The sequence below is a fragment of the Podarcis raffonei genome, chromosome Z (genome assembly GCF_027172205.1).
Source record: "Podarcis raffonei isolate rPodRaf1 chromosome Z, rPodRaf1.pri, whole genome shotgun sequence".
Taxonomy (NCBI): domain Eukaryota; kingdom Metazoa; phylum Chordata; class Lepidosauria; order Squamata; family Lacertidae; genus Podarcis; species Podarcis raffonei.
Window position 1 is genome coordinate 43,317,640 of NC_070621.1, and position 27,299 is coordinate 43,344,938.

Below are 27,299 nucleotides of genomic sequence, written 5' to 3' on the forward strand. Positions count from 1 at the left end.
TGGAGGTGGAGACGCTCCTTCAGGTATACTGGGCTGAGGCCATTTAGGGCTTTAAAGGTCAGCACCAACACTTTGAATTGTGCTTGGAAACGTACTGGGAGCTATGCACAAATTCACATATGAAACTGCTTGATACTGACTCTGAACTAGTGGTCTGACCAGCTCAGCATTGCGTACACTGGCAGTGGCTCTCCCAGTCCTACCTGGAGATGACATGGGGGACTGAACCAGGGAGCTTCTGCCTGCAAAGCAGTTTCTCTGCCACCGAGCCACAACTATTTAATTCTTTTTGTAAGCCGCATGGGAATATGGTTGAAGGGTGGTGTAGAAATATTTATAACAAATAAAAGTTTGGGCAGATGAAGGATGGTGCAGAACTACAGTTTCCCATTTCACAGGAAATTCAACTTTGCATCTGTGATTTGGCCATGGGGATGCTGGTGGCTCTTGCATTACTTTCCACGCAGTTGGGGGAACTCTAATATTTTAAAATGCAGAAAACGCTTAAGTTCAGTTTAATGATACTGCTTAATAAAACATTAAGCAGATGTTTACCTGCTGTTAAGAATTTGTGCCTTGTAGCCTGGCCAGCATGCATATTTAAGGGGGAGGGGGATCATGGGAATGAGACCATATTGGTGGATAACTTCAAACAATTTGACAATACTTTTATAAAGCCATCAATAGAATTTTCTTTACTTTTTTTTTTAAAAAAGCATTTGATACTGATTATGCAGCCCATTCTGAAAGAGAAACACAAAGGCTTGCATCTTTAGATCTTTCGGTGAACTGAGAGCACACAGCATTAATAGCTGCTGCACAGCTGTAAATGAAAATTGACTCCAGATCTAACCCCTTATTTTCTGCCTCCCTTGGCACCCCAAAGAAACTCAAAATACTCACAGAGAATAAAAGGGGGACAAACTGGGCATTTGATATATGTGAAGGTGTCTCGGTGTGACTTCTACACCTTTGCCAAAGTATTCTGAAAACAATCAGCTCTGCAGAATGTGGATAAGCTTCTGAATGGAAGCTTTAATGCTGGGATGGGTAACCTCAGGCCGCAGGGGCTGAATGAGATGCCCCAGGCCTTTCCAGCTGCCCTTGAGCCTCTCTCCAGGCCACACTTTTTTGCCACATGACCCTTACTGGTCATGCTTTGACCCTCCTTCAGTACTTTTGCCTGACTATAATGCACCTTGACCTCTTGCTTGCCTGGATAGAGGACTGAGAGGGATGTGTGAATGTGCATAGAAAAAATGCCTCCTTTGCAAAGGTCACGTTAACATCCATTACTCCACACAGTTTCTTCTTCAGATCTGCCTACTGTGGAATGTGGCCAAGAAGGCAAAGAGGCCCTTAGGCTGGAAACTGGTTTGAGCCCTGTTGTAATGGGTCTCTTTTCATGGAAGTCACAATGAGAATGGTGTCCACAGTGGCAACCAACATTGATACCTTTGGTAAGATAGACTGAAGGAAGATCATACCTGAATGGAGATGTGTTTGATTAAGAAACTGCAAGAAGTAAAAAGGTACTCTCTTGAGTACTTTCATCAGGATAAAATAAATGCTGATGTATCTGGAATGAAGGACAACTGACAAGCAATTGCAAAGTCTTTTGAGGTGCTACTCATTAGCTACCTAAATGGAAATGACATTTAGGTTCTGGCCAGGCAGGGATGAAGTGTTGCAAATATCATAAAAATTCATGCGGCTATATTAGGCATTTGAGAAAGCAGACTGGATGTCAAAAATGTTACCTGCTCATTATCGTCTTCATCGCTGCTGAGTTTCAGATCATCTTCAAGCATTCTTTCAGCAGGGAAAAAAAGACAAAGAAAGAAAAAAAAAGCAAGGTTATTTAAAATGAACAATGTTTGAGCCTCTCTTGAAAATAACTAAGCAATCTCTGAGCTAAAAACTAAAGCACATCTAGATTAGAGCTACTAAAATAATAAATCTGTGGAGCACATTCTACACGAATCTATTTATTGTATTCCATGCTATACCCATTGCATTTGTCCATTGTTTTGGAGGGATAACTTTGGAGGTCCTTACTCTGTATGTCTAAGTTAAATGCATAATATTAAAAACATTAAGTAGTTAGCAGTCTTATGCAGGAGCTCAGTCTATGCAATGATAAATTTTGAAACAGCTGTCACATCAGAGACCAAGCTTTCTTGCCACTTGAACACAGGTTCTGATCACATGATAACAACATCTTAAACCACCACTAGATTAGTTAATTCAGGGTTATGATCTGGCTCAATGACATTTGAGGGAGTTCCCTCTCCCATGTAAACCTGCTAAGACATTCAGGTTTTCCTTAAAGACCCTGCTCCAAGTGTCCTGGCTGTTAGAAGGACAGGGTCTTCTCAGTGGTGGAACCAAAATTTTGAAACATCCTCCCTAGGGCTGTACATGCACACCAAAATAGTGCAGTTCTGGAGATTGTTTGAGCCCCTGTGTTTTTGACTACATTATCAACTTAATGGGATAGGTTTTTCCCCTTGAAAATGTTGCCAATCTGCCTGAAGGACCCTGTGTGAGAGGCAGGGAAAGAAATCTCTTAGGAGAGAAGCTGGGAGACGAGAGGGATGCTCCCAGGTGCAAGAACACACCCTTTTGCGAACAGGAGAAAAGTTAAGATGTATCTGTGAGAGAGGATTCTGTACTTATTTATCTCTTCTATCTTTTCTCTGTTCTTTTATTCTTTTTCTTTTTATTATTTTTGTGTCATTACAAACTAATTTTATTGTAATGTGAAAAGTGTTAATAAAACTTTATCATGAAAATGTTGCCGATCTGCTAATTTTTGAATTCCCTCCCCCAGATTTTAAATAATACTACAGCCAGTAAGCTTGTTGATTGCTGCATCAAAATGTGCTACATATTTTCATATTAATTTTATTTTAAATGAAAGTAACATCACTAACAGGGATGCGGGTGGTGCTGTGGTCTAAACCACAGAGCCTGGGGCTTGCCAATCAAAAGGTTGGCAGTTCGAATCCCCACGACGGGGTGAGCTCCCATTGCTCGGTCCCTGCTCCTGCCAACCTAGCTGTTTGAAAGCACGTCAAAGTGCAAGTAGATAAATAGGCACCACTCTGGCGGGAAGGTAAATGGCATTTCCATGTGCTGCTCTGGTTCACCAGAAGTGGCATAGTCATGCTGGCCACATGACCCAGAAACTGTACGCCGGCTGCCTCAGCCAGTAAAGCGAGATGAGCGCCGCAACCCCAGAGTCGTCCGTGACTGGACTTAATGGTCAGGGATCCCTTTACCTTTACCTAACATCACTAACAACAGAGGAAATTTATTTTCGCTTTACATTAAAACTGTAAAATAGTTTGTTCTCTTTTATGCTCTGTTAAAATACATTTCTGTTCTTTATTTCAAGAAATGTTCGTTTACCTAACAATCACATAGAACAATGCAAAGCATTCCACAGTGGACTGGGGGGATATTTACATTTAGTAAGTAACTCAATAAACAAAACTGGACAAAAAAGATGCTGATGACAAAAATGTTAGATGTGCAGCAAAGAATTAAGCACAGAAGCACCACTTTTTGATGTGCTGTTTATAAAAGGGTTAATAAAAGGCTGTGAAGATCAAAACATACTTTTAACATATAGCAATCCATGACTGCCATTTTCAATGTCAACAAAGAATTCTGTGGCATGATCTCTCTTGGGCTACAGCCTACTATTTCTTTTCCATAAAGCAACCTGGAAGGTGGCTGCAAATATTTGAGGGTACAATTGAGCAAAATGGTCTGACAGCCACATAATAGGCAATTGCTTTCTGTTTTGAGAGAACCATTAAAGTTCAATTCAAGAAAAAATGCTACCATATTTCTTAATGAACTCTTTTTAACTCAGCAACTTTCCATTATGGTGTCCCTCTGAACTCTTTGTATGTAAAGTTCCATGGATATTATTAGCACCCCAAATTTTAAATCTATCTGTTTACTTTTTAAAAGTGCAAGAATGCATGTTAACTGGTTTGTAAGTCATTCGTCTTTCTCTGACCTCTGTTGTTGGGTGGCTCAGCTGTTACGAAATATCTAGACCTGAAACTACTGATCATTAACCTCTTAATCAATGACAGATGCCTCTGTCAAGTGCAAACCCGTAAACGTGTGACCAAGATCACAGATCTTTCTTTCTACGTAAAACAAGAGACCCTCAGCAAATATTAATCTTTAGCAGTTTGGATTTGGGGTGACAAATGGGTGCTCGTTACTTGTTTATCTAGCTGCCATCTTTGTTTCTACAGTGGCATTAGTCGCCCGTGATGTTCATGACAACAGACCACAGAACCTCTATTTACCCTTGATTTTTATCAGCATAGTACATTACACTCTCTTCAAAGGGCAAAAATGCCTTTAAGATTCAGTTACAAAAATAGCAGCTTACTGATAAGGCTACATCACAATGATGACCACCATTAGCTCCAGCCTAAATCCTTCCTTTAAAATTTACATCTCTTTTCAATATGTAAAAACTCTGTCTTTTAGAAGATTTTTTTTAAAAAATAATAATAATCTGTTCTGTGTTATTAAAAAAATTATAAGGAGAGAAGCATGAAAATGATTTTCTTTTAATCATTTTCTGAGGATCTCTTTCTTTATTGAGAACATTTTCTTTATTCTCTTACATGTTAAACATCCTTACTTGACACACTGTGGTAGAAACAAACAGAGTGGATAAAGGAAACTGGAGATTAGACAAATGGAAAGAACAAAGGAAAAAAGAGGAAGAGATGATAAAACTGAACACAATGACTAAATGAGACACAGCCATCTAAAGGGGCTGATGAAGAACTGTTCTTAAACACCACCATCCTACCAAGGGATGAACAAATATGTCAGTTCTTGTTTCTCTCAGTTTTTCATTTTTCCAGGCTTTAGTTTTCCACATTCCCACATCGGCTTGTGGGTTGTTGCTTTTTTTAAATGCCAGAGTGGCTTAACAGTCAATCCCTTCCCCCAGGGAACTCTGGGAATTGTAATTCTGGAAGGGGAATACAAGGTCTCTTAACAACTCTCAGCACCCTTAATATAAGACAGCTCCCAGAATTTTTTGGTGGAAGTGGCACCATTTTGCTTTAAATGCATGGTGTGAATGTGGCCTTAAGCACTCATGTGCAAGCAATTAGTGATTTCATTGGATAACAACCTTATCTTCTACTGCCTGTAACTTTAGTGTTTCCATTCTAATGGCCATTGGATACAAACAATTAGACAATGAATCTCAGCCACAAAATTTGAAGCCAAATTACTTCAGGAACATAGAACACAGCTGCCTTATACTGGTTCAGAGCATTGATCCATCTAACTCAGTATTGTCTACACTGACTGGCAGAAACCCTCAAGAATTTCAGACAAGGAGACTCTCCCAGATCTACTTGAAGATGCTGGGGATTTAACCTGGGACCTTCTGCATGCGGATCAGATGCTCTGTCACTGGGGATTGCCTTAGCAATCCCTAGGAAAACTAGTTCTGAACATGATGTTAACAACTCTACCAAGTGTCAGTATACTATATACCAGGCACGTCCAACTCCCAAGAGATTGCGATAAAAAAACTGGCAGTGAACTACCTGTTGTCACTGGAGGGAGGAGGAGCGTGTGTGGGCTGGGTTGGTGGAAGGCAAGGACTGACCAGAGTTGCTGAGGTTTTTTTAAGGGGAAATGCAATACATTGCTAACTGAAAAATCAACAGGAAACACACACCCACACCCCAAAATAGACAATCATTGTATCCACAATCAACTGCAGCAAACGCCAAACAACTACCCATGTAATGCGACAGAGGAACATAGAGAGGGGGGAAGGAGTGGAAACATTCCTTCCCTGGTCCCCCCCCCAGCGATCTATAAGGATCTCGCAATCAACCGCGATCTACCAGGATCACCTGGGGATCTATCTGTCAATTGTGGTCGACCGATTGAACATGTCTGCTATATACTAACAGCAAACTTCTTTTCTGAATGTCTTTCTTTATGCAGCCAAAACAGTAACATTAACAGCTTCAGGAGAATCTTGAGGTTTGAAGGTACACAACAATGGGGCGACCCTAAGTGGAGGATGGAACTCAACACCAAAGGACTGGGAATGCTCAACTGGGGGGTTCAGAATATTGACTCTTGGAAGGGTAGGAAAGGAACACTGAGTGGGATGGGGAATGGAATGGTGTGCTCTGAAAAAAGGTGGCAGTTAGCTAAAACACTGAGCACTTCATTATGTGTTCGTATGTTTGGAAGGGTGCTTGTGTGTGTGCATAGACATGTACATATAATACACCTTCACAGGATAGTAAAAGACAATGATAGTGTGTGTCCCTCTCTGTGGGTAGACAGACAGACAGACAGACAGACAGACACACACACACACACACACAAATGGAGGCAGTGAAGCTAAATAAAAAGGGAAAACAGATTGCCTAAGAACGCGATCTCAAAGGATATTAGGAATTCACTTCATTTTCTATTCTTCTCTGACCTGACTGGCATTATTATTGAAAATACATATACTTGTTTGTCTTCTCATCCATAGCTAATACCCCATATCACTTTAGGGGGGGAGGGAGGGAGCTTACAGAGGATATTTTGATCTCATTATTGGAGCAATGCCATTTACATCTGATAGTTAGCATATTCCTAGCCTGTTCCTTCCTGCCTTTCAGACTGGCAGGCATTAGGGCGGTCTATCAACATAATGCACAGTTTCTAAAATTCTCTTCATAACACTCTGAATTTACATGCTTAGAACATGCACGGGAAATTACTGGGGAAAGGGGGCTAGGAATGTGATGAGGAAGTGAAGTACAGGAAGTGGTGGTACTGAAACGGGACAGAAGAAAGATAAAAGAAGGTTATGGCTGATTACCTCCCCATCTCAAAATATTTCCCCAACCCACATGTGAAGTCTCACAGGCTTTTAACCTGTGAGTAATAATGAAGAGTTTGCCATTTCCCCACAGGCATAGAAACCACTTGCGTTTGTCATAGGCATTTACTGAGAATGACAGGTGCATGTGTTGTTAAAATATACATATGTGTTTTGTGTGTGTGTGGACATCTACAAGTGGCAAACTACCCTTGCTACTTATGTGGTTTTCACAGGTATTTTTCCGTTGTAGGTGGCTATTGTTCCCATTTTACAGATGAAAATCTGAGTGACTTATTGAAGGCCAGACAACAAGTTCCTAACAGAGATGGGAAATGAAGTTGTGAGTTCAACTCTCCATTCACTAAGCAATGCAGTCTTGGCCATCCAGTAGATTCTACACCGGTTCACAGAATGTCCTTGACAAAGGAGACCTGTACACGTATACTTGGAATCAAATCCCACTGTGCTTTCTCCACAGTATTTAGGATTTTATCAAGAGGAGAACCAGTGTGATGTAGTTGATAATGTTTGGGATTCACATCAGTCTGACCTATCTCTGAAGGTTGCTGTGAGGATTTAAAAAAAAAAAATTAACCACCACTGTGGATCGATTCCTGGGTTGTTTTGAGGGAAGGTGGTGTACAACTGCAACTCTCATGGCTGCAACATTTAATCAGTTAGATTAGTTGAGACACAGCCTTAATGTCTACTCAGAAATCCCATCAAGTCCAGTTGGGCTTATTCCCAGACTGCAATTTCAGAAAACAAAAACCCACTTCCAACCAACTAACAACATTCTCCTGATTAACTGGGTTGCAGTCCCCCCTCCTTGAGAAAAAACCCCATTGTTTTTAACACCAGTAAAAGTTGCACACAGCAAACACCATCTTAAAAGAGGGTATTGGTCTGAAGGCACATAAGGTGGTGAAGCTAAGCAGGTCTGGGGATGGTTGATGCTTGGAAGGGAGACCAGCTGTGAACCACATGGATGCTGCCTTGGTGGTGCTCAATGATGAAAGGAGTTTGGGATATCAGTACCCAATGTTATCTCACATAGGAGGAAATGCCACTTCTAAGTGCTACAATGACACATGTTGCATCATTTAAAAACAAGGGAAGTATGCTTCTTGTTTTCAGAACTATTGCATTCATGCAGGTTCATTCGGTTTTAGGGATTTGCAACCTTCCTTTTGTGAACAGTGCTTCACAAAGCAGCTCGCAACATATACAAAATGCAAAGCCAAGCCCAAATACAATAGGAAACCATTTAAAATATCCACTTTGTGGCAAAGCTTTATAAAGAGAGTTAGACAAATTCATGGAGGATATGGCTGTCAATGGTTACTAACCCTGATGGCTAACTTCCAACTTGTACTGTTGGAGGCAGTATGCTTCAGAATACCAGAATACCAGCTGCTGTGAACAAGCGGGTGAGCAGAGTGTGCTTGTGCTCGTGTCCAGGTTGCAGACTTCCTACAGACACCTGGCTGGTCACTGTGGGACCAAGATGCTGGACCAGATGGGCCACAGGCCTGATCCAGCAGGCTCTTCCTATGTCCTTCTTAAGTGCTTACTAAACACTTAACAATGAATGCAGATAAATTTATCAACTAAAACATAATATGTCTCAACTAAAATTAATACGGTTCATGAACTTTGATTTTTTTAATTGGGTAACAGTTCTGGTAGATGACGACGGTTTCCACATTTTTTTTGCATAATAAAGCATTGTCCAGTGGGAATTTAAGGTTTCCTAAAAATGGTAAAGTAGTAACTGATGGATTGCACAAATGTAAGGCTTGATTATAAAAGTATTTATCAGATGTGTTTGTATGTGTGTTCATATTTTGTGGAAGAAACCCTCAAACAACTGATTTCTTAAGCAATTTTGTAATGCATTGGAGTTGGTTTTTTTAGGCCGTTGTTGGGAACTCAAAACAAATGGCAGAGTAATCTTGAAGGAGAAAGAGGAGCCTTTGTTTTAAAACATTCCCTCTATAAATCTTGAAATTTGATATTCACTTGGGCAAAATGTGCAAGTCATTTTTTAAACATTTCCTCAGAGATTTTGAAAGAGTTATAGTTTTTCTTTTTCTTTTTAAAAAAAAACTTTTTAAAAAACTCAGGAGAATAAAAAGAATTTACAAGCATCATTTAGCTTGCTATTCAACATTATAGACATATGCAACTGCATTTGATTAAACTTGTGTTTTACTTAATTTCCCCCTTTTGTTAATACTGTACTTTGTTAACTGTACTTCGTTCAGTTTGAGCTACCTTTCTCTTCTGAGGACAGCTCAGGTCACCTCAATCCAGCAAGGACAATATGTGCATGAAGACAGTATTCCATGCACCAATCCCATTCCTGGATTGGGTCCCTTACATAGAAATGTGTTTTGTGTGTATGGTCTCATTTATGCTGGACTATCCAGACAGCTCCTCTTGCTGCATCAGGTCCTGTACAAGTAGCCCCTGGAGGTGACTGGAAAAGTCAGCTGTGATCACTAATTTGAAGAATGTGGCTTCATCCTCTGGGCTGGGGCAAGTTTCTACCTCCAATGATCAGTTTTTCTGTCTGCAAAATGGAAATAAACAGTGCTCTGCTTCACAGGGTCTCTATGAGGGTAGTTAGGATCATAGAACAGTTTACAAATTAAGAAAAAAGAACCTTAAATACAAATATATTATGACATAAACTATACTTATGCCATATGAAATGTGTTAGTCTTTATGATGCCACAAGATGGTTGTTGTTTTTTTGCTGGAAGAGATTAACAAACCTCCCCCTCTGGAAAAGTTTTCATATTAATAATATTGTTTGCTGATATCATCATCATCGAGTAGTATCCAAATCTAGTCCTGCTCAGAGTAGGTTCACTGAAGAAATGACTTAGGTCCATGGATTTAAGTGGATCTACTCTGAGTAGGACATATTAGAGACAACTTCTCTTAATGTATTAGTTGATTGACTCAACTGTTAGTCAGGTCCATGAATTTCAGTGGGTCTGTCACCCACAGAGTGACTTACAAAATGTAGATGCATAAAGGCATGACATAAAATAGGAAATAATGACAACAATACTAAAACTAATTAATAATACCATGTATCTTATTGTGGTAAGCTGCCTTGGGCATCATTTTGTAGAAAGGTTGGATAAAAATTAAATGAATAAACAATAAACTAAAAATTGAGATGTTATTACTACATCATAGGATTGATTTTAAAATGTAATATTGATGCAGCACCTTTCATATGAAAATTCATCTGAAGGAAATGTGAATTTGGTCACTGGGTTTTTAAATTTTTATTTATTTAAACATCTTACAGATAAAATACCTGAAGCTGTTAACCACATTCTTCACAGAGACAGATAAGTGCAGGCCCCCAGTGCAAGGAGAACATTTTGGGTTGATCGCCCTACCACCATGACAAACAGATTGGCAGAACTGAATAATGCAAGGGACATCTTTGGCAGCAGAGAAGAGGTGCAGAGGTAATCTGGTCAAGTCTTGGCAAAATTTCAGCCTGCACTCCAGGAGCTAAAACTGATTGTATGAGGCAGGCTGAGCTACTTTTTAATGCCAACCAACAGTGTGATTGAATTGTATTAACTGTGCAATCCTATACATGTCTATTCAGAAATAAGTTCCATTGAGTTCAATAGGTTTACTCCCAGGTGAGTAAAATACAGCATAATTAGTGTATTTATTTAGGTGTTGCTTATGCATCTGATTGGTTGTTGTGTTTGGTTATGGCTTTGTTTGTTGAATATTACTGAATATTGTTGATGTTACTATATTTTTTTGAGCCAATATCCCAAATACAGTACATCCTCCCATGTGTCATGCAGAATTAGTTGGTAATGGGAAGCTGTCCTATACAGTGGTACCTCGGGTTAAGAACTTAACTCGTTCAGGAGATCCGTTCTTAACCTGAAACTGTTCTTAACCTGAGGTACTACTTTAGCTAATGGGGCCTTCCACCGCCGCACGATTTCTCTTCCTATCCTGAAGCAAAGTTCTTAACCTGAGGTACTATTTCTGGGTTAGCGGAGTCTGTAACCTGAAGCGTCTGTTACCCGAGGTACCACTGTATCAGACTGCAACATTGCTTCACCTAAGCCAACACTACTTACTCTTATGGGTAGCAACTTCTCTGGGATCTTGCTAGCCTATACTTTTCAGTGGTGGCTGGGAATGCCAGCAGCCACCCAAGGTTTCAAACAAGGGTCTTTACAGCCCTATCTGGAGACACTAGGCATTGAGCCTGGGATCTTCTGCTTGAAAAGTTGTGTGTTTTGCCATCAAGTTTATCTGCACCTAAGTCAAAGCTTTGCTCTTGTAAGTAAACCTTCAGAAATAAGTGGGTCCACTCATGGGCAGAAAGCTGTTTAACTGACTTGCTCATTGCAGAGTGAGGCTTTTTCATTTGAAAGATGGAATCCGAGCAAAGCAATTCCAATGAAATTTCAGGAAATAGCAAAGGAGAAGATCCTATATCTGGGAGGCCCTGCTTGATGCCTCCCGACCCCATGGGACTCATCCACTCTCTTTTAAAGTTCTCTCCTCTCAGCAAACTGATGAGGTAGAGGGAGATCTTATGTTGCTAAGAAACACTCCATTTTGTGTTGTCACACTCAATCTGCCTTAGCACCATATCAGTAATTAGTGTAATTACAGCTACTGAGAAGAAAGTAACCCCTGTGGTTATCTATTAGGTAACTCACAATCAGAGAGTGCACTTCATTACTCATCTCTCCATATCATCTCCTAATTTCAAAAGGATTAAACGAAATGAATTCTTTTAGCAGGAGAATGTCTTTATCTCAATGGCCATTAATCTCCCCATGTAAAAAGCTCTTCCAGGCAACTCAAATACTAAGTTGTTACTAAGTGAACGGAAACCACAGCTCTTCTGATAGGTGTATCCCTTCCTTTCACAGAAGTAAAGATAAAAAGAGAGGTCAATCAACTGCAGTGATCTGTGTTCCAACAACAAAATGACCTTTGGAATTATGACATGCCATGGTAGCTTTTTTCAGGCATCTGTAATCTGTGTTGTGTAAACACATATAGGTGATGTAGGGACAAGCATGCTAGCCCTGTCCCCGTCCCCCACCCCACTATGTTTATCAGGAATTGGAGGTTGACCTTTTGAAGCCAGGAACTTAATCTACTTGTGTAGATGTTGGTAGGTATGTTGAATGTTGATCATTTCAGAGGAATTCGGGGAATGGCCGAAAACTGAAAAATATGTTAGTGAATGTTGAATTGCACCTAAAAGTGATAGCTAGCACTCAGTCACTCAATGGTGTAGGTCCAAAAAGGGGGGGGGGGAGGAAAGAATATACAACTAATTTTAGAAATTTACAAACTATATATGGGTATGTAAATTTTCACTAACTTTTGAACATTCATTAACGTATAATAGTTGTTGAAACAGAAAACAATGTCATACTTCATGAGACTGTCTTTCAGCTGTGTGGAAGACACTTCTGATGATGCGAGAAATGGATGTTGCCAGAAATCAGTACCAAAGGATAAAAGGAGAGTAATTTCTCCATATGGCTTAACTCTACCACGTAATCCACAATACATGTTCACAGAGGAATTGATACAGTCCTGCTATTCACAGTGGACTAATCTGATGTTCATAAACTTGCTTGTGGATTGGAGTGCAACTATCAGTCAGACTGCACCACTCTCCAGGTTTGTAAGATAGTTGCACTCCCCAAAAACATGCACAAAATTACATCTCTTAAGGAACAAATGCATACATAATAGGTATTTTAGGTTCAAATGTAAACAATTATTTTGCACATTCTTTCAGGAAGTCTGCAAAATTTGGCACAGAATAGACCTATGAAACTGACATAAAATGGACTTAGGCTGATCTGTCCATAACTAGCCACATTGCCACATGTCATTATGATCAGGCTTTATAATAGTGCTTTCATGGGAACATGGGAAGCAGCTTTATACTGAGTCAAACCACTGGTCATCTAGCACTATATTTTCATTACACTGGTGGCCAGTGACTCTCCAGAGTTACAGATCAGTGTCTTTCCCAGCTCTAACTTAAATATGCTGGGGACCGAACCTGTGGCATTTTGCATGCAATGCATGTGTTCTGCCACTGAACTACAGCCACTCCAAATCTCAGATCCAAACAACAACAACAAAAAGATTCAGCTCCTCATGCTGCAAAATTTCCCGATAATATACCACAACTCCCTATTCAAAATTACACTGATAATGTATTTCATATGCTGACCTGCTCCAATGCTGTACCATGTCATGGCTTTAAGTCTGGGGTATGCAGGGCAAGATGGAGATCTTTGAGATACGCTAAACACTATGGAAAGGCAGGGACAGCAGCAGGTGGTGTGTCCACAGAACCCTGACAAGTTAGGTTGGGCAATGTCTGCAGGACGTAGACAGCCACCCAGAGCCCTCAGATGTCTGTGGAGGCCACCAAAGTCCAGCAAGGCCCTGACTTTGTAGGATCAGAAGCATCCCTTTAAAGGCTCACTTGTCCATTTAGAACCTTGCCCTTTTCCGGCCACCTGTGACCTTCCAGTGGGTCTGACTGTGGTGTCTGGGGCCAAATGATAGCATGGAACAATTAAGCAAAAATGAGAATTTCCCCCTAACCAACAATCTGTGAAGCTGAGTGTTATGCATGTACCTGATTCAGATGTTTAGGAACATGTATGTACATAACTGCTGAGACATATCTGGAGTTATATTAGGACTACTTGAATATACTTCAGACAGTGAAAAAAAACTCTGATGTGTATGTGTGTGTGTGAGAGAGAGTATGCTCATTTGGTGGGGCAAGCCAACACATTGTCTTTGATGAGGTGGGCTGGAAGATGATCCCGAGCAGGGATGTCACAAGAAATCAAATAGGGTTGCCTGAAAAACACTAGTGGCCCGCTGGGTATGTTCACTGAGCTGTGCAGTTTTTTGGATCCTAGCCTATGCTTATCCAAATGCAAATCCCACTGATTTTAATTAGATTTCTCAGAAAGCAAATATAGTACTGCAGCCTTAGAGTTTTGATTAGAGGGTTGCAATGATGATATCTGCACACTTTCTAACTGCTTCACTAGGCGGCTGAAACCTGCCTTTCCTGACAGGTTTCTGATATTTATTTATTTTGAAATGAGGAAAACCAACATGCACACAGAAGCACTCACCCTCTACCACAACCACACGAACCTGCTACTCATCCTAGACTGCTACACAGCAGATAAGCCACTCACTCACACTGCAACCACATGAACACACACATACCAACTGCCCCCCCACTGTGGTCACACACGTATATACACTGAAATCACCCAAACAGGCCACACATCTCAGACTGCAACCATATGCACAGACCAAACACCCATTGCTCCACACAGCCCCTCACAAGGAAAAGTGGTGATGGACATGCACAATCTACACCTGAAATCTGTATTTTAAAAGAGCTCTTGTTAAACATGAGGGGGCCATTGTTGCAATGATATGTATGTATAGGGGGACTGATCCAGATTGGGATTCTAGCATGGAGGGGGGGGATCTAGGTGTCAGGGACTGGCTGGCCGATGAAGAGTGGTAGGAGACGCCAGCCCGAGAACCCCCAGGGATGATGTAGAGGAAGAACACTTAGACCTAGGACAGTGGTGGTGGGACACTGAGGACCAGTCTGTGGAAGGGACAAGCTGGGAGGTGATAGGAGGTTTGAGTGAACATGGGGGCGGTACAGAAGAAGAAAGCCGTTTCAGGACAGGGCTGGGCACCGAGGTCTCAGTGTGAGCGCAGACTCTGGGCAAATCTACACTGGTTGGTTATAACATTAAAGATGCTTTTTAAAAATGTGACATCAGAGGGTGCTGCAAAGCAGCGATCCATTGGCAATGGGAAATTGCATTGAGGGCTATATTACTTTTATCTGTGTAGATCCAGCCTCTGCCAGAGAGGACCCAGATGCTGCCTCAGACAGCCCTTCTTCAGCTAGCTCTTCTCCTCCACTGATACCCAGATCATGACGAGCCTTGCACATTTCTGAGCAATGGGCCAGAGTTTACGGTTGCTTGGGAGGAGTCCAGAGGGAGAGGGCTAGAGAAGGAAGGAGGGGCCAGACACCAGTCCCAGCAATGTCTTCAACTAGGGCAGGTTAGATGTTGTGTTTTCACTTTTGTGAATTAAAGCTGACTGCAATCTGCATCTCAAATCCTCTTCCTGACCTGTGGATGAATCTGCATTATTGACAGTCCGTTGACACTACAGGGGCTTTGACACTTTGCCTACTGTTGTGGTCCTGGTCCAGGATGCTAAGCATTAGAAAAGGAGCACCTAAGGTAATGTGTGACTGCCTTTCTGCAGATCGGGATGAAGAGTTATTGAGAACATTGGAAGCTGCCTTATAACAAATCAGATCATTGGACTATCTAGGTCAGTAGTGCCCAGAGTATAAGACTCTGAATTGACTGCCAATAGCTCTCAAGAGTATGCTTTGGAAAGCCACTGCCACTCGCAGCAGAAAGTATTTGGATAGATGAACCAGTGGGCTGACCTTAGTTTAAGGCAGATTTATAATACGTAACCTGGAACACCAACCTAGAATGTTACTGTGCGACTGAGGCAAATGAAGCAAAGTATGTAGGCTGGTTACTTACAAGTCACAATGACGGGAGGACAGGCATCTGCATGCAATTTGCATTTGCTAATTTATATACAAATTCAGCAGTAACTGCCATCATTTAAATATAAATGCAACCAACCTTAATGTGATGGAGAAGACTGACTAGCTGGCTTGTATACCTTGTCCATCTGCTGTCCAGGTGATAACTGCTAATGGGTCATTTCAAGTCCTGCCCCCTGCTGTCCCTTCCTAAGAATTATTGTCTTTAAACTGGATCTGGACTAGACAGTGCGACAGTAAGAGGATGCCTTTAAATAGAGGACTGATCTCTGAAAAGCCTTTCAAGCAGAGGGGTGTCCTCAGTGAAACAGGACACCTGGCACTCCTATAAAGGTATGAGTGCTGTTCATGGTGCAGTTAAGTAGAGAGAATAAGGGGCAACTGCACATAAATCACAAGAGTATCCCTCTTAAAAAGAAAACACAAAAGATAAATGAAAACATATTTGTTTCAACTTCCACGTTTTGTGTTTGATTGAGATACTATTTTTTTCCCTTGGCAGGCTCTGTAAATGTAATATTGCTTGATAACCTGATTGAAAAATTTGATCCTATTGTTTTATAAGGGGCTCCAGCCTGTCTGAGCACATTTTACCCCTGAGTAACAGTACAAGGCTTGTATTTCCCTAGGCAGTTCAAAACTTTTTGTTGTTGTTGATGTATTTGGCTGGAGCCCCAATCTTGAGCTGCCTGGAATCCAGGAGAATTTCCCCTCAGCATGGTGAATTGTGGCTGTGAAAGGAATTCACAGCCCCTTCTGTGTTAGTTATCCATGTTTCATGATATATTTAGCTCTTGCAGAAAGTTTGTTTACCCTGCAGTATTATAGCATATGAGGTTTATGTTGTTGTTTGTTAAAAAACAGCAATGCCACATTGGGCTTGGGGTTCAGAATGACAAATTATTATTTCCTATGTCTTTTCAAAGACTGTTTTCACCGACTTCTGAAGTTTGTTTTGTTGTCTAGCTAAATACTCGGTTACCTGCCTGGAGAACACCAACGACGGAGACACAGCGATAGCTAATTAGAGAGGAATTCTAATGAAAGAAAACGTGTGTGTGTGTGTGTGTGTGAAGAAAGTAAAAACCTAAATGCAATCTGTACCATATCTTCAAATAGTAACATATAATCACCAAGGAAGAAATCTAATGCCAATCAAAACAGGCCAAAAAAGCTCAACCAACCAGCTGAAAAATACTTAGTAATCAACAGTGGGGAACCTGAGATCAAAATCCATGTTAAAGATAGGAATGTAGGAAGATACCCAATTGACCATTGGTCCCTCTAGCTCAGTACTGTCTACACTGACTGGCAGAGGCTCTTATGGTTTTAGGGAGCCTTTCCCAGCCCTCTCTGAAGATTCTAGGGATTGAACCTTGAATTTTCTGCATGCAAAGCAGATGCTGTATCATGAGCTATGGCCCTTCACTGTAAAGATAAAGGACCAAACTGCAGAGCTGAAGTGCCTCTCAAGCATTAACACCTGGACAGTAGTCTGAGCACTGCTTCTCCTCTGTGGACCACACCATGGAGCACACAGTCTCCTTCACACGCGTACAATGAGAACATGCAATGCTTATGCAAATCTAATGCCATGTCTCTCTGTTTGGTCCTCTGGATTCTCCATAGGGCATGCCCTTCCCAGGCCCCTCCCCCTCCACAACCCAACTCTGAACCTGTATTTATTGTTTTTGCCTGTCTTGATCTATGACGATCCCACTTGCTTGCCCTGGATGTAGAAGTCGTGCAGGCCACATCCATTGATCGACCCACTTTTGACCATGGGCCCAACCATTTTTATGTGGGTGTCAGCTGCCTTTGCTAGTTGTCAGTACTGGTTCTCTTCTCCAACCATGAAAAGTAACAGCTATGGCAACACATAGTAAAATATTATTTTAACCAGGTTGGATCACCCTGCTCTTCTTTAACAATGATTTGGGGATCGTCTCCCCACTGTGGAAGAGTGGCAGCTGACACCATATGTGACAGGGGGAAGCTATGCCAGTTTCCTAAGTTTATGGAGGTAGTGAGTCTAGTGACAGGTGGAAACCCTCCCAGATATACTGTATCATCATTAACCAGCACATTCAACCTCTCTTGTCTCTAGGTAGGGTGGGGAAAAGCCACAGCACAACAATATTGAGCTGGTTGGACCAGTGATCTCAGTCAGCATGGATAGGCTCCCTATTTTATCCCTGTTGCATGTCTTGGGAACACCTCAGAACCCTGGGGTCTTTGGGGTTTCCCTCACTCCCATTCAGAACCCATAATCTCTTCAAAAAGACTCCAAAAAGGCACCATAAATAATGAACCCCCTCAGTCCTTTGGGTGGATCCAAATCCACATCTTGCTATCTGCGCCATCACTAACCATGTCTAGAATGAGATAGAAAATGGCCAAAATCCTGCTTCAGACCATTAAGCCAACACATGCTGCTTCTTTTGGCCCACTTCACTCAGCTGAGGATAATCTGGACAGGGAAACAAGTCACTCAGGTAATGTGCACCTCTACCTTATGGGCACAATCTTCCTTCTTTAAGCTTTGCTTCTTCATTACCTATAGCCCTCCTTAATATTCAGGGATAATCTTCACATCCTTAGGCAGGGTGTAGTCTGCAAGTGATCAAAGGTGTTAAATTAAAAGCAACTGCAAAGATTCAGAACTCTGAGCAATTTCCTTGGTAGCATTTCAATTTCCTCTGTAACCACAGCAAGGAAATATCTATGCGTCTTAGAAGACCATGTGAACTTTATGACACTGTATCATTTCCACACCAAGTAAAAACAAACAAACAAACAAACAAACAAACCTCAGTCCCATCTCCAGAAGTAAATAAGTCATGTCATTGTGATTGGGCCCTAACTCGTTGCTCTTCCAACCAGCTCATGCAGATCACATTGGTTTCAAAGGGGGACTCTGGTTCCCTCTCCTGCTTGGGGCTACTGCAAAGCAAACAGGGGCTTCCCCTCTGCTTTGAGTCCACTTGTTCTTTGTTGTTTTTAATCGACCACCCATCAGGGCTGAATTGCCTTGTAACTGTCACCCACATGTTCGTTTGACAGAGATAGCTACTATTGTTAACATGAGCCTTCACTTCAGCCCATTTAACTTCCCTGCATTTGACAGCTTCACAATAGCCACCTTCCATCCATAGAAAACTGTGATTTAGTAGAAAAGGGGATGTGGGACAATAGTCTGATCTGTCACTCAGCCTCCTGTGAGTTTTCTTGGCATAAAGTTCTTCCACAATGCTACAGGGATGAAATACTATGGGAATTAAAGATGGCTATCAACACACACACACACAGTTACATGTTCCAGGAGAATCTAAGGATGTCAGGGTTGTAAACAAGTATGATCTTCTCAAAGTAGACCCATAGAAATTATTTTATCAAAGCTAGTCATGTCTATCAATTTTCAATGCAACCCTCAGTTGAAGAAAGATATGTACAAAAAAACACAGGCCTTTCTTGTCAGTAAATACTTTTTGACATGGCAATAAAAACCCCCTGAATTGTTTGATTTTTTTAAAAACACACACACACACCTATGCCATTTTTTAAAAAATAAACCTTATTCTTCCAAAGCAAAGATTTAGTTTTTGTTCATCCTTAGTTATTCACCCTGTAATTGTTCCACAATTGATCTATGACAGCTCTAAAGTGGGAACTGTATGTCATGAGTAAAACCTTTAAACCTTTCATTGTGTTACTCGTTCCTCATTTTCCACATGTGTTGGCATGAAAAGATATTGATAAATTAAGATCCTATATGTTCTCCCTTGTGGACAATTAAAAAACTTCCAAATTACACTACGCTAGGTCATAAAATCTCACTACAAATTTCACTGTGTGCTTTGAGTAAAGCAGTTGTGGTTCATATGCAAGGATACTTCCCTTAAAATATATAAATTTGTAATTCATTAATTTAGTTCTTCTAAATTTTGCAATCTCCTCCTCAGGAGGGAAAACAGTCAAACCCAGGAGGATATAACTATTTGTTCAACTTTTTAAACATTTTTATTTTCAATTTTTTTAAAAAGGAAGATGCTCAATCAACTCAGTTGACAAATGGTGGGGTGCTTGTTGGTATATTTTTAAATACAACCCTATTGCAACGTGAAACAAATTATCTGAATGGGTTAATGGAAAAGGTAGATATCACACTGATAGTACATGAAAAGCAGCAGGAAAATCTACAATCTACTGTTGAAGATGGAGTGCAATCTCTCATATTGCAGATTGGTTTCATAGAATCTGCAGTCTTGCTATAAAGGGGAAATGGAGACACTGGCCTGGTTCTCATGTTACGCTAAGCCTAATCTCTGCTTACCAAGACTGCATGTGTTGTCTAAATGGGCGTTCATACTTACACTCTCTCTTCACTAACCTGTAGCACTTGGTATTCATAGCTCTTCAGGGAGCTCTGGACACACATTTGCAAAATGCAATTCAGCCATCCAAAAGTTGGAAAGCAGGTGGACACCCAGTGGTGGCTGGTGCTTATTGGGACTGGCAGAGCAGAAAGCAGAGTCCAACAGCAAAAGGAGGCAGAGTCAATGATGGGCAGAGCCAACTAATTCTAATTCTTCCCATTGTCCTCACAACAGAGCTCTATAAGGGCATCACTGAAGAGGAGGAAGCTGACAGTTATTCCACCCCTTGGACTGGGTGTAAGAAGGAAGGCAGGTGGAGGCAGGCCAATGGAAGACTGGAGGTTGTGGGACAGTGCCCCATTAGCTCACTGCTGCCTCTGAAACAGTCTACCTGTAATTCAGGATTCAAATGTACCATCCAAACTGATCAGTTCCTAAATACAGTGCCATCCTACCCACCATTAAACGAGTAAGAAACTTGTCAGGCCATATTATAGTTAATGATGGCTAAACACAATAGACTTCTCTCTTCTTTAGAGCTCCTTGCCTCCATTCCATCTTTTTCTTAGAATGGTTTACATTAGAAATGATATTACATGAAAAGCTTCTATATTGTTTATGGGGAGAAAAAAGCTTCCCCTCTCAAAGGGTAGCTAACACAAAGCTTTATCTGATTTATTCAGCAATCTATATAAATCTGCTTTTATGTTTTATTTGATTCCAGCCATTAGCCTGTGCTAGGAAGTAATACTAAAATATACATCATATCAGCAATTCAGCCGACTACATCACATTAATCTACATAAATCTATACCTGTTTGCAGGGCCTGTTTCAGGCTAACCTCACAGCTCAGAAAAGAAAGGGGGTGAAGAGAAAGAGAGAGAGAGATTACAGTAATTCCACTTGTGGGTTTTCTAGGAAAAATCAACGTTTTCCCTTAGCCACTGGCAGGAATACAAATGTTCTGAGCTTTAAAAAATCTTGTGTTTAAATTAACTGCATCATCATTAACAAGGTTTTATGTTTTCAATTTCAGAACAAGAAATTGCATATTATGACTAGTATTTCCTCTGTATGATTGATTTCAAGTTAGGGACTTGCAACGGGAAATCATTTTGGAACAGAATATACAACTGTGCCCCTTACAAAAGCTTAAGTCACTCATATTAGCCTAAAGAATGAAATAAAATGTGGGTAGGGGATTAATTCTACTTTGAAACACTGACAGAGGCCAGCTGTCAGTGTTGAATGTTTGTTTTAAAGAATTTTAATCCTTTTCTTCTTCTTTTCATGGTTGATTGTTCCCAGGTCATTTAGAGATCAGTGCCCAAAATTTGTTCGGAATCTGGAACCAGATATTCTTATTTTTACTGAGGGAATAAACTATGCAAATATATGTAATACTTAAATTTCATGTATTTATTTAAAGCTGTTTTTAGCCTCATCATTTAGCCAAAAAGGCTCCCAGAGAAGCTTATGCAATACAGTGGTACCTAGGGTTAAGTACTTAATTCGTTCCGGAGGTCTGTTCTTAACTGGAACTGTTCTTAACCTGAAGCACCACTTTAGCTAATGGGGCCTCCTGCTGCCATCGCACCGCCGGAGCACAATTTCTGTTCTCATCCTGAAGCAAAGTTCTTAACCTGGAGCACTATTTCTGGGTTAGTGGAGTCTGTAACCTGAAGCATATGTAACCTGAAGCGTATGTAACCCGAGGTACCACCGTATCAGAAAGGGGGGGAAAGGAAGCCTGTGGACTCAGGTTTACAATAAAAAGGCTGGTTTTGACCTATAAAACCTAAGACAACAGCGTAAGGACACAATGACAGCCACTAGTTTCTATTTTCTCAGACACGTTGATGGTATCAGAACTTGGCAGTGTGCTACTTTGTGAGATGGGTCTGGGCCTTCATTTTCCATACTTGACTTCATTATCAAACTGGCCTTCCAGGAAATATAGTTCCTGACTTTGATAGTATTTAGAGTGCCTGCACAATCCGTTTCCATTTAGTTTGGAAAAGAACAGGGCTGGGATCCAAAGAACTACAGTGGTGCCTCGCAAGACGAAAAGTATCCGTTCTGCGAGTCTCTTCGTCTAGCGGTTTTTTCATCTTGCGAAGCAAGCCCATTGACGGATTAGCGGATTAGCGCTATTAGCGGCTTTTAGCGGCTTAGCGGATAAGCGGCTTAGCAGCTTAGAAAAAGGGGGGGGGGAAGGAAAAAAAACCGCAGGAACTCGCAAGACATTTTCGTCTTGCGAAGCAAGCCCATAGGAGATTCATTTTGCGAAGCACCTCCAAAACAGAAAACTCTTTCGTCTAGCGAGTTTTCCATCTTGCGAGGCATTCGTCTTGCGGGGCACCACTGTACATGAATGGTTCAGTTCAAGAAGTGTACTGTTCCCACTCAGATGCCTCCCCATTCAACTTTGAGAAGAGTCTCTGGAGGCAGATGATGCAGTCATATTGCAGAAGGTAAGCAATTCTGGGTCCAGTTAGTACCTGGATGGGAGACCACTTGGGAACTGTGTGTCTGGAAGGAAGGTGAGATATAAATGTTTGCTTTTTTAATTGGATAATTAAGAGGTAGGCTCTTGGCAACAGCTGAGTGACCATAAGCTTGTAAAAACAATCAATGGTTTTGAAAACCCATTCCTGAATGAGGCGCTGTGGCAGAATCAGTTTGTCGGGAGGGGAGGGGCTGCTATGCTAGCTTCCCAGCAGGTGGGGCACTGGTACATATCAGAAGAGAGAGGGACAAAGTGATGGGGTGGTCCATGAAGTGCAAACACATCAGCAGGCAGGAGTGCCAACTTGAATAAAATATTGGGAGAAGGCACGCATGGACACATCATTTGAATGACAATGCCCATCAACTTGGGTGGGCCCTGGTCCCCTCAAAAATGTCAACAGCAGTGCCTGATTGGCTCCCCCAAGGCAGGGTGCTCTTGTCAATGCCCCCCCTCTTGCTAGTGAGTCAGCCTTTGGCAGATTGCTGACCATGCCAATTATTGGTGCCAGCCCTGTGACACAATGTACAACTCGGTTCCCACTAGCATTTCTTCGTGTGACAGCATAGTGAGTGCAAACTGTATGAGAAGCATGCGTTGGCTCTGTATTTGTTCCTAAACCGAACTCATGTAAAGTACAAGAAATGTCAGGTAGTGTCTGAACCCAGGCTCATAGTTAAGCTCTCTCCAGATCAACCACAAACTATACCAATGTTTACAGTGTTTGCACTAAGCTAAGGTTTAGTTCCTGTGATGGCCTCCAGTGCTTGTGGATGACACTACATTTTGCCGGCCCCCCCAATCCCTTGAGAGTTTAGGTTTTTTTGCCCACAGAGGAAACATAAAAGCCACACTGACAGCGGTTGCGGGCTTGGCCTGCTGTAAGAAATATCTATACACATTACCTCTGATGATAGGCAATAAGCCTGAAAGCTTTCCTTACCTGCCCTGACTTCTAAGGGGGAGCTGAACTTGAACATGGATGCCTCATTGATGGTTTACTGGCATTTTTATAGTGCTATTCCATTGGAAAAGGCCTCTGTCATTATTTTCTGGGTGATATTTCAACCTCAGGTCACCAAGGTTCATAGAAAAGTCAATTAATCAACTGGTTACAGGGAGCATAAAGAACTCCTGGTAGCCATTTCCCATCCAGTGTGAAAGGAAAGGGAGAATTGATGGAAGGCTCGGGTGGTTGGCTGTTTGGCCATTCCTGATGAATCCTTCATTAGCTGCAGGATATTTTTGTATTTATTTAGTATCTGAACAATGCACTCAAGGCAGTTCACTGTTTCAAGTAATGGTTTACAATTTAATAGGCATTGGGGAGGGGTGGGGAAGAAAATGAGGGGGGAAGGAGAAACTAAGCAGATTTAATCCCATATGTGAGGCAGCTTGAAGAGGGAAGGGGCAGTTGGACTTCGCCAGCCCAATGGAGGGGGTCTCATGTCACCCTCTGAAGCAGCCAGATCTCTCTATTTAGCTTACTTCCTAACTACATTTGCATACAACCTATTTACCAATGAGTTTGAGGCAGTCTCCAGTTTAAAATAACGCCTTGCAATTTAATCGTAGAAATAATGCCTTGCAATTTAATATAAAACTGAGAAAGAGACACTCTTGGGCATCATGCCCACCTGGAAGACAGTTCTGGGAAGGAGGAGGAGTCAAATAAACTGAAGGAAGAGGCCTTGCTGCCTCAGCTCTCCTTTTTCATCCAGGCGGAATGGTGCAAATGAAGGCAGTTCTGAGAAGGGAGGCACTATCTTGCACTTGGTCCTAGCTCAGGGCACTCTAATTTTTCATACCAAGTGGGCCACAAGGGTACTTCAACATGGAACCTTGTTGCATGAGGGGTTGTGGGAGAGTGAGGCCAAAACTTGATGCTCCCTCAGCCCTCATGCTGCCTTCTCAAAGCTCGCTAAGGTTCTGGCAGGTTTGTGGAGCCCTCTCACCTTCTTCCCAAAGCTGGGAATGCACTAACTAGGCTTTGGTAAGGAGGTAGGATGATCCTGTCAGAGCGCTCACATTTCCTTCCCAAAGCTCAGTGCTTTGCTTACCTGGCTTTGGGAAGGCAGTGCAAGGATTGTGGTGTGTGTGTGTCAAATGTTGCTGAGGGCCACCAAAAAAGGCCTTGAGGGCTGCATGTGACCCTCAGGCTGCGTGTTAGACTGCCCTGTCCTAGCTGAAGCAACAGGCAATAATTGCTCCAACCCTGAAAACTAGGAGGGGGCACCATACTCCACAATATGGGTTCTCTTGTCAACAATCATCATACACATTATAGTTTTTATTTCTGCTATTGGCCCATTATGGGTCAATCGGGAAATTAAAGATAAATGGAACATTTGTAGATTTTAGATAATGCTCCCATAGTTTATATGGAAAAGAAACTAGAAACATAACCACTGTGAGCATTCTGAACATTATCTCTAATCCTGCTCTCTAGATATATAAGCTCTGCTGGAACAGGCCAATGGCTAACCCAGTTCAGCATCCTCTTTATCACAATGGCCAACCAGATGCCCTAATGAGAAGTCCACAAAGAGGGACTCTCTGCACTAGGATTCTTAGCAACTGGAATTCAGAGGCACATAACTTCTGAAAGTGGAGCTACAAAATAGCCATTGTGGCTAGGATCCACTGATAGCCTTGTCCTCATGAATTTGTCTACTCCTAGGTTAAACAGTGAAGGGACGTGGGTGGCGCTGTGGGTTAAACCACAGAGCCTAGGACTTGCCGATCAGAAGGTTGGCGGTTCAAATCCCTGCGATGGGGTGAGTTCCCATTCTTCAGTCCCTGCTCCTGCCAACCTAGCAGTTCGAAAGCACGTCAAAGTGCAAGTAGACAAATAAGTACCGCTCCAGTGGGAAGGTAAACGGCGTTTCCGTACACTGCTCTGGTTTGCCAGAAGTGGCTTAGTCATGCTGGCCACATGACCCAGAAGCTGTACACCGGCTCCCTCGGACAATAAAGCGAGATGAGCGCCGCAACCCCAGAGTTGGTCACGACTGGACCCTACAACCTCCAGATAATCCCCTGGAGAGCCACTGGCAGTCTACACAGCTAGATGAACCATTGGTCTAAGCTTTCTATGTTCCAAGCACCTTGTAAGCTTAGTATAAATCAGTACAGTGGTACCTCGGGTTACAGATGCTTCAGGTTACAGATGCTTCAGGTTACAGATGCTTCAGGTTACAGACTCTATTAACCCAGAAATAGTACCTCAGGTTAAGAACAGTTTCAGGTTAAGAACGGACCTCTGGGACGAATTAAGTTCTTAACCCGACGTACCACTGTACATCTAAAAAAACATGAAGTATCCAGTATCCCCTCATACACAGTGTAAACAATATTCTATTTATTTGTAAATTAGCATGAGTTAGTGATAAGAATTGCATTATTTCTTAAGAAATACATGAAGATGTTTCAGTGGCACATGATTTAAAGCAATGATTTCACAGAACAGCCCTGTGCACGTCAACTCAGAAGTATGGCTCAAGTGGGTATATGATTGCAGCCTCATTCATGGAATTAAATTGCCTTGATTTTAAATCATTCTGCCCTACTTGAGATACGCCTTAGTTAAAACTGGAATATTGGAAAGTTATAACAAAAATTGTCCCAGGATTCTCCAAGGTATTCTGAGCATTAATTTCATAGTGCCATTCCTGGAGAAATGAGGGAACCTGTACATAAATATTATCAAATGGGTTTGTGGTTTTCAGACTGAGTAATTTTCTACGGAAAGAAGCTGCATTGCCTGAATTTTAGTGCCACCAGAGGCAGCCATTCTCTTCTCCACCCCCTGCCATCTCAAGAATGGGTTTGCAATTTGCTATTAACAATTACAGTGGGGGTCTAATAAAAGGAAAAAAAATAACTTTATGCATCTGTCTGCATTATACAAACTAAGTACAGTATATTCAGAATATGGAGCCACTTTAGAATTCAGTATCTCCTGCAGCCTGACTGCAGTGGGAGAAAGAGCGACTCTATTAGTTTGTGCACTGAAATACAGTAAGTGGAGAGGAGAAAGATCTGAATGCCAAGATTTCATTGTGGAAAGTCTAAATGTCATGGAGTTTGCAGGTTTCAGAACATTGTCCATTCATAGTCCATTGTCTCCATTCTCACCAACTGGGCATGGCCCATCCTTCCCCCTCACAGAGACCACCAGTTCCACCTGCCCTGTGAAGAGGAGCATCTAAGGCAGGGGGAGAGATGGTATCAGCTGAGGCCTCATCAGCCTACCTGCTGTGGCAGGAAAAACAAGAAGCCAGCAGGTTCCAGATTGGAAGGGCCCATCTTGCAAGGTCAGCAACTTCATACTGCATTGGGGTCCCTCCCAGGAAGGTCGGGCAACCATGTTACCCCCACCCCCAAGGGGCTGACCCATCTCTGAGCAGAGGTGTTGTATGCTGACAAGGTCTGGCTCTTGTCAGCAATTGTACCATTAGCATTTGCCACTAAATGCAGCTTCTGGGTCCAGCACAAGGGGATTTTCCCAATTTGTAGCTCCATCACTTTGGGGGGAATCCTATGGCAAGATGTGCCAGGATAAGCAGTTTAGGATGTAGTAGACATTCAGTTCAATCCTCTGCTCATCTGGGTTCATGGTGGCATAACTTGCTGATCCTGGCTCAGCCAGGGCTCAATCAGCTGAGCCAGCGGAAGTCCCCAAAGTGGAGCATTCCATTTTGGTGGCAGGATTAGAGAGGAGGCACTTAAGCTGGAGCCTAAACCCATTTAGCTTGGTCATGCGACCTGGAAATCCAATGTAAAGCACTACATTAAAGACTTGGTTTCCCTCTGCCAGT

The 27,299-nt window shown here is 41.9% G+C and overlaps 1 protein-coding gene across 5 annotated transcripts in view; it reads right to left on the reverse strand.

Moving 5' to 3' along the window:
- AFF2 (ALF transcription elongation factor 2) overlaps positions 1 to 27,299 on the reverse strand; it is a 388,341-nt gene that overhangs the window by 101,515 nt on the left and 259,527 nt on the right. For all 5 annotated transcript variants that reach the window (XM_053374951.1, XM_053374950.1, XM_053374952.1 and 2 more), the window contains one exon: positions 1,761 to 1,812. In XM_053374951.1, coding sequence (XP_053230926.1) covers positions 1,761 to 1,812 — 52 coding nt within the window. The remainder of the gene's footprint in view (positions 1 to 1,760; positions 1,813 to 27,299) is intronic.